This window comes from Scomber scombrus, chromosome 16 (genome assembly GCF_963691925.1).
Source record: "Scomber scombrus chromosome 16, fScoSco1.1, whole genome shotgun sequence".
Classification (NCBI taxonomy): domain Eukaryota; kingdom Metazoa; phylum Chordata; class Actinopteri; order Scombriformes; family Scombridae; genus Scomber; species Scomber scombrus.
In genome coordinates, this window is record NC_084985.1 from 5,244,713 (window position 1) to 5,253,363 (window position 8,651).

Consider the following 8,651-nt stretch of genomic DNA (forward strand, 5'->3'; position numbering starts at 1 on the left):
TATATGGCCCTAATACGCCATCGTATAGTGCTGGAAGTCATAACAAATAAAATAAAATAAATAAAATAAAATACTATATACAATAGACAATAAACCACAAGATCCCAATTTGGAGCGAACTTTGTTGTTCCTTAGAGAACAAGTACCTATAGATGTTCTTTTTCAAAAACTTTTACCCATTTCAATTCAAGTACTATTAATGAAAACCTTTATGGTTCATGGTGGTCTCTCACTTTGTATGTGGAGAGGCACAGGGCCATCAACGTCCAGGTCCTGATAGACGTCCAGGTCCTGATAGATGGCTATGCATGCTGCTGCTTATATTATTGTCAATGATGTTGTAACTGTGCCTCCCCTCTCTCTCATGGCCGGCCCACCAAGAGTCCGGTTCTGCTTGAGATACCTTCTGTGACTTGGTGATCTGCTGAAGGTGGGGGTTTAATGTCTAGGACAGTGGGATGTTTTCTGAAGATACCGTAAAACTCTTTTTGACCAGTGACAGAAGACTTGTAACCTTTCGGAGATCTCAATGGAGAACTTGAGCACATCGAAGGCCGTGGAGACGACAGGAAGGGAGGGAGACGGCAGCTGAGGCACCTCCTCATTGATCTGAAGAAAGAGAGAAAACAACATTAACACCGCACTGTTCAGATTGGCAGAAGAAATCAAACCCAACCTCAATTGTTTCTCTGTAACAGAAAGATTACGACTAATTTGCACTAGTTTAAATGGCTAATTATCACCCCAACTAAAGGAATTAGCACCACAGAGTTAAATAGTAACACTTGGTGGTGGTTTGGATAACACCACCTCTTCTTTTTGCTCTTTCTTCCCATGCCTTTCTTTCTCTCTTTTCTTTACATTTTCTCTGCAGGCCTTAAATTTATCATATTTAATTCATACCAAAGGTTTTCAAATAGCCTGATATTGCTTTTTGGCATACTTCAGACGTCACCAAATACACTAAACAAAAAGGCTTCTTGAAAGGAAAGTGGGGCAAACAGTTAAATTCCCCAAAGCTACCAATCTGAACTGTCTTTACCAAATCACACACATTTAGGCTATTTTATGTGATCTCCTTTTGAAACTTTTTCTAATACGAATATTTCTGTTTCCATTCCGGTGAAAGTAAACTTTTGATTTCTTTATCATTATGGTCATTTTCAAGCCTTTCAGTTTTTTTAATTACCATTTAATCACATTTTTATTATAATTTGTAATATCAAACATTTAATTTCCCTTTTGTATTTGTATTACTGATTTATGTTCTGATTATAGTTATTTGTAGAGTGTGTTCTGTCTCGTAATTCTACATTTCCTATATCGATTTTAAATTTTGGGTTGAATTATATTATCCTCCATATAACCCAGTCGATCCATACTTGTCCTCTTACCTGTTGGAGAGACGTGCTGAGGAGACTGGATAGGTGCAGGAGGTGAGTGTTGGCGCCCTCAGCTGACCCGGAGGACAAACTCACATTTATTTTGGCTGTCTTCAACCATTCAACATGCAGTTTGAAGGCTTGAGTGTAAACATACAGCTGGGAGAGAGACTCATTCACCTATGGGAACGTTACATAGACAGGAGAGGAGAGGGAAAAAAGACGTTAACTCACAAAATATTCCTACAACAACCAACTGCTGTGGAAAATATGTGTAAAGAAAGATGTGAAACTTTACCTTCACTGAGTCGAAATGTGCAGCAGTATGATGCATGTGAGGAAGACTGTCCAGTCTGTTTTCCACAGCAACTACATCTATGAGCTCATCATCTGTCTGTTGGGAATATAATAGGGAGGGGAGTTTACATTAAAGGCTGAAGTAATACATAACTTTAAACCACTAGAGAGGAAAATGTTAGAAAAAGGTTCCACCATGAATCAGTACTGCTGATAACATACTTCATTTAATTCATTTTTTCCTCTTCATAATAATCTAACAATATATTTTTGAGGAAAAAAAGGTGTTACATGTTTTATTAGGCTTAATAAATAGACGAATAATACTTTATATCAGAATAAATTATATATCTTTGAGTTGTGGGCTGTTGGTCAGAATCAAAGAAGACATTTGAGGATTTAACCTCGTTTTTGATCAATATTTTTTAACTATTTTATTGACCAAACAACTAATTGATTAAGTGAGAAAATAATCAACAAATCAAATTGATGATAAAAATTGTTAGTTGCATCCCTTCTGAGGTATCATCTACTTCCAAAACACATATCTACTCATGCATTTATATGGTTTGTTTGCAGAAATCAGCATGTATAATTCTAACATAAAACATAGAAAATTTACTTTTCTACTGAGTGAGAGAGGGCAGAGAAATCTTACCAAGTCATGGAGCTTTTTCGATAAGCGCATCAGGCTCTCCACCTGAGGGATCATTGACTTAAACGTGTTGCAGAGGGAGACACTGCTGACGGGACGAGATGATGAATGCACAAACAGCTCAGCCAACAGCAGAAGTTGTAGAAGAAGGGTGTAGGACTCAGGAATAACTGTGAAGGTAAGAAAAAGATACAAAAATGAACTTGCAGCATTTTATGTATTAGTTTGTGTTTTCTCTATGTGCAGTAGTGCATTTAGCTCCCACTGCTACGGGGTGTCTACACAGGAAGTCCTGCGTCTCACACATGTCTGAGAGATGCTCTTGTTGTAATACAGTGAACCTGAAGCATATCTTTCCACTTACGTTATAGATATAAAACACATACTGCACACACAGCTGCTACTGAGCTGAGAGTGAAACAGTTCAGATTTCTTCTTGATTCAGCAGGAAAAAAGAAAGCTGCGTGGAAACATACTTTTGTTTCCAACCAAAACCATGACCACATGGGTATCACCGAGCTGTATTTAGTGTCATCATCTATATCTGCCATGGTAGAAAGGAAATCTTTAGAGCTGCAAATAGCAATTGCTTTCATTATCACTTAACCTGCAGGTATTTTGTCGTTTCACTGTTTAAAAATAGTGAAAAAATTGTCACAGTGATGTGTTCACTTTGCTTGTTTTGTCTAACAGTCAAAAACCTCAAGATATTCAAGTCATCGTCACAAATGACACAGACAAACAGATCATTTTCAAATGTGAGAAGCTGGAGCCAGTAAATATTTGATGTTTTTGCTTTAAATATGACTAAGGCAGTGATTTGATTATCAAAAGAGTTGCAGATTTTTTTGTTGTTGATGCTCTAGAAATCTTACACCAGAGAAAACAACACATTTTATTTTATGCATTTTAAAAGTGGCAGAAATTCATCCAAAACCCAAGTCTGCACTGTAAATATGTTTACATTTGATAACACCACTGTGCAAACTTGTTTTTTTGATTTTGTAGCATTATTATCAGATATAAGTAGCATTATGTCATCCAGACATGAACAGTCATTCAGAAAATCTGATAACAGCAACACATCAGATTATGAGACTGAAGGTCTGTGGTGTGAAGGCAAGCCGTTAGACACCAAAGTAGGTCAGAGACTGATTCGCTGTTAGTATATTTAGTTGCTGAATATGTGTTTTTGTGAGGAGGAAACATAAAGCTATCTAAAAAAGTGTGATATCTTGTATTTCAGGTAAAAGTTTACAGTAGTTCAGTTCACATTCACAATTTTTCATCTGAAAACAAAGAGGAAGTTTTAGTTTATGAGATTATTTCAGCATGTTTACATTTTCCTCACAAGACACAGCTTGTGGTCCTGATCCTGGAGATGGATTTTGCCTAAACTAGAAAAAACACAACTTGTGTTTCTTTCTTCTACAAAAGAGGTGCAAGAAGTGCATGAGGTTGTTGGTGTGTCATGTTGAACACTGTACAGACTTGTGTTGCTGTGATGTTCTGGTTTGTTTGGGGCGGTTAGGGTTAGGGTTAGGGTTAGGGTTAGGGTCAGGGTTAGGGTTAGGGTTAGGGTTAGGTAGAGCGGGCTGTCCATTAATTAGAAGATCAGCAGTTTGATTCTCGGCTCACTTTAGTTCACATGTGGATGTTTCCTTGGCTGCACAGCACCCTGCATGGTAGCTTAATGTGTGTGAATTTGGCTTGTAAAAGTGCTTTGAGTGGTCAGAAGACTAGAAAGGCAGTCCATTTATACTCTGTTTGAGTGTTGGACAGCCAAAGAAAATTTCCTCTATGGAGGAAATTAAAGAATGAATCAGAATCTGGCAGACCATGACAATTTATTTTGCTGTCAAAACAGAAGGACGTGTTGATTATTTTGGCGTGTGTGCTGTGTGAGTACAGTGAATGAATGGGGCTCCACATCTGAGAAGAATCATCCAGTTAGCATCTGTTTGTCTTTTCATCCTAAACTGTTTCAATTTATCTGGAAATGAATAATTCCCCCAAATCCTCTGTGGTTTGTTTCGTCTTGGGTTCTTAAGCTTTCTTCTTTAGTGCTTAATCAATGTTGATCTCTATTCAAGGAAATAACAAGATTAACTCTTGTCTATAAATCTATTCGCTGGTTGATGCAACTTCAAAAAACCCAGAGCTCAGAGCAACAAAGAAGTGAACTGTCTGTCAGTGTTAGATCAGGGATAAGGAATGAGAGGTATGCTGTGGGTTTTTCTTTCCCAGCCTGCTCTGAGGCCTCCTGTTGGAAAAGTAGAAGGGAGCTGGCGCAGCAGCATGAGTCAGATTAATCTCTGTGTGGTGACATCACCGGGCAGACGCCTCAGGCTGCACTCTTTGGAGGGAAAACATCCACTTTGTCATGAGTGTCTGACACTGTGTACTTTGAACACTTTTACTACCACTCAGACACCAACAGCAGTAAAACCACTTTATGGCTTTTCCTGGTCACCATGAGGAAAAACTCCAACGCAAAGGGAAACTTTCTAATTGGTTACAGTTTTGCCTGTTTAACTTAAAATGAGTTTATATTAATTAATCAAGTGTAGAATTAACTTTGCTTCTTCCTTCTCTTTGTACACATGAGTTGTTGTGTTGGTGATGTTTATAAAAGCTTTGTGCCTTGAAAATTGCTAAATAAAGATTTAAAATTGAGCTTATCACTGTTGATGACAACAGCTCTTATGTTATCAAAGTTATAAGTTATATAGGTCTGTTAAGTCGCTATCTATCACCTAATGAGGCAACACAGTGGTGATTCAATTGGCAGGCTGATAAAAAGCTCTTAAATTTGCAGTATTATAATTATTATGGACTGGTGTCGGTTTCAACTTTCCTGCCATGCATTCCATTCACTCCTGCTAGTGTAACAGGGTTGGGATTTCCGGGAGTGAGGTTAAGTGAGGTCCAAAAAACTCACCTATAATTACCATCCAACAGCATATGGTGCCACCAAAGAGAACAAAGCAGAGAGACACTTCAAAAAGCGACTAAGTGGACCTAGAGTTAAGATTATTTTGATAAACCTGCCCAGACTTTACATGAAAGCAGTGCACAAAATACCGTGTGACAATTAGGGATGGATGTTGGGACCCTGCGCTGTGGGTGAAACTTCTAACACAGATCAGGAAGCTACTGTATTTAAGAACAAGTGCAGATGCATTTTTAAAATGGTTTTCTTTCTTCTTTTAAGCCTACCTAATTATTTGTTCTGTGATTTAACATACAGAAAATAATTAGGTACATTTTTGAGACCTCCAATATAGTTTCATTTTGAGATTTTCAGCACGTCACAGCTGCCTGAAACAGAGTTCTTTGAAATCAAAATCAAACCACGTACTTGACAGGAAAGACAGTTGGTTTTTTTCAGTGTTTGCAGTGAATCAGGCTACCGTTTGTGGTTAGGCAGATAGTAATAGCAAAAGTAGAGCAAACGTATCACTGTGTGACATAAACAGTATATTTTCCACCTTGCAGCAACATAATTAGTATCTGGGCCCTCACTTGTATATGTGCACATTCCTGAAGAGGCTGTTTTTGTTTTAAAATATCTCAGTCAGGTTTTTTCCCTCTCAATCATACATTGTATTCACTTGTTTATTCCTGTTCAGGGTCATATAGCAACTGCAGCTTGGTGAAACAAACAGTAACATGAGCAGCTGATTTAAAGTCATATCTAAATCTTATCCCAAGACTTGAAATATGGGTTGTCTAAAATAAAATAATCCTCCTATACAGCGGGAAAAGTTGTGTCTCCCTATGAGTCATACACTCATTCCCAGGGAAAAATGAGACAGTCATGTCTAGTCTGAAAACTCTTTTTAGTGCAGACAGCTGTGCAGAGCTCAGGTAAGGTGATGTGAGGGAACATCTGGAAGTGAGACCTTTGACTTCAGTATTCCCCCTGAAAAACTGGCTTAACTGCATCAGTAAGAAAGTTTCCGCCTCCAAAGTGGAGAAGTATGTTTACACCGAACACTCTTAATCCCATGTGAGCCCTAAATGATAACAAACGGATGTTCGTTTCATAATCGTTTAAGTCAACAAAGGATGTAAACAAGACATTTGGAATAAGTTGGAAAATTACTGACGACATCAGCAAAGTAAAAAACATCCCCACAGAGCCGTAGTGTACACTCACTTTTTTTTGGCAGAGTAAACCACTGCAACAGCATTACAGCTCATAGCAGAACTGCCTAAGAAGCAGAGTGAACTGGCCGTGTTTGATGTAATTACCAGACCATTTCATCAGCACACACTCACACACACACGCAAAATATCAACATGTACACTCACACAGCTTCCGTTCTAGTTCGTGCTTTTTGCTGAGTCAGATGCTGCGTAGAAACACTGGAGTTTTCTGTCTACTCTCTGACACACTGAATGCGTCTTTGCGTCAGCCAGATCTTTTACCCTCAAGAACTTCCGATGAACTTGTGAACAGATGTGAACCGATGTCTGGCAAGAATTCAAGTACCCTGCTTACGCCCTGACAGCTTCCTCCAAAACCAACCACGCCAAACCTTTAACTTTAAAGGAACTGGTTAACCACAGGATACTGTCAATGAATCATATTTATTATGCTTATTTGCAATGTGAAGTTAGCTTCTCAAGCTGAGACAAAATTTGAACTCTATGAACTCATTAGGATAATGTTTAGATCAACTTAAAGCAGTGGTAATACATTTTATATATAACTCATTTAGCTCAAATGGATTATAATGACAAACCCACAAAGCTCTAAAACCCTGCAGAAGTTTTTTGTTTTTCTTTTAGCTCATTATTTTAGTAGAAGGTACCTACTTGCTAAATGTACCTACATTTAGCAGCTTAAGAGCCAGATATTTCCCCTCGGAGTCGGAGGAGACCAAAACAAAGCTAAAAGAGATTGAATTTTGAGTTGCATTTGCCAGATTTGATAGAAAAATGAGATATTGTCCTCCCATTAAAATAAAGCCCTATGTTTCCTCCAGCCTACATTTCCCCCAGCACAGGTATGGCCATTCCCTAATGCACATAACGTGTTTTTTCATCTATAAAAATGCTTGAAAGACAAGTGAATTTCTTTATTTTATTATTAAACTGGGGGAACATAGACACGCTCCCCTCCAAATAATTATTAATGTTATTATGTGTCTACTGGAAGTGTAGACAGTGACTGTATAATGTCAAAATGGTGTTTAATGCTTGTTATGTTGCCCCCAAGTAGCCAAAGTTGGAGTTTTCTGTCATTTTTGCTCCTTTGGGCAGAAAGCCAGGAGAGAATTTTCTTTGCTCAACCAGCAGCAACAAGAGAGAAAGACATCTGTAAATCCTTAGATCAGGATCATGTTGAGGCATGTTGGCAAGTGCAGTAATAGTATATCATTTCAATAACTCCGGTTTGAAATTACATTACAGTTGCGTGAAAATGCACCGTCATGAAAGCTCTTTCTGGTTATGTGTTCAGTGATTTGTTAAATCCAAGTATTCAGAGGGAAGTGAAACCTATTAACGCAATGAATGACCACACAAGCCTCCTCTCTCTTTGTATGTAAGCGGATGCGGATGTGCACTCTTACATGCCGCAGTCTCCTGTTTCCTTAAATATTATCAACAAGTTTGCCACAGACAGTGTGACACCACTCAAGGAAGTGACCATACTGGTTTCGTTCACTGGAATCAATCGTTAATGTGTCAAGTGTTTTTTTCTCCTGTATTACAAGAGCTTAATGCATGACTCACAGATGGCATTTGCTCATTCAAACAAACGTGTCCCACTCCACATGCTCATTATTGACCCTTTGCCATAGTCTTTACACTGAGGCGATATTACATAAATACAGCTTCAAATACAGCTAGGAGAAGGTCTACATCAACAAATGCAATTCAGAGCGTACTGTCAATAGTTGTGAAGATTAATGTTAAATAATGGGAGTCTTTTGTTGTTGTTGCAGTACCACAGTTGACCACTAGGAAACATGGACAACTCAACGTACCCGTATTGATCAGTCTCTTAATACATCCATCATCTAGCCCAGGACAGTGAGTGTGCAGTCGCATCCTAGTGCTATGATGATGTGTAACGATGACATCACCGTCTGCCTGCTGGATTAAGTGTGTTTCACCTCTCTCAAACAAACACACAGTCTGTGTTTCATTTTTGTTACTTCACCAAGCTGTTGCTTAATACTTGTAGTTATACTTTCATCATCTTTAAGTCAAACATGCACCACATACAGACACTGTACTGTATGTCACGTACGGCCAAATTCACACAATTAGCAGCCTGATCATAGTCCAACCTGACAGACATG

At 38.4% G+C, this 8,651-nt stretch overlaps 1 protein-coding gene across 1 annotated transcript; it reads right to left on the bottom strand.

Moving 5' to 3' along the window:
- Positions 1-438: 438 nt before the first annotated feature.
- LOC133995864 (uncharacterized) lies at positions 439-8,397 on the bottom strand. The gene is made up of 5 exons (XM_062435378.1): positions 8,334-8,397; positions 2,338-2,504; positions 1,681-1,776; positions 1,395-1,562; positions 439-609 (listed from the first exon to the last, which is right to left on the bottom strand). The coding sequence occupies exons 1-5, from the start codon at positions 8,395-8,397 to the stop codon at positions 439-441; spliced, it is 666 nt and encodes a 221-aa protein (XP_062291362.1).
- Positions 8,398-8,651: the final 254 nt, after the last annotated feature.

What these genes read in the sequence shown, in the direction of transcription:
- LOC133995864 (XM_062435378.1), bottom strand. Translation starts at nt 8,397, where the DNA reads ATGCGACTGCACACTCACTGTCCTGGGCTAGATGATGGATGTATTAAG. An exon ending in CGAAAAAGCTCCATGACTTG is followed by an intron (nt 1,777 to 2,337) that starts GTAAGATTTCTC and finishes TATTCCCAACAG; the next exon opens with ACAGATGATGAGCTCATAGA. An exon ending in TCAGCACGTCTCTCCAACAG is followed by an intron (nt 610 to 1,394) that starts GTAAGAGGACAA and finishes CTCTTTCTTCAG; the next exon opens with ATCAATGAGGAGGTGCCTCA.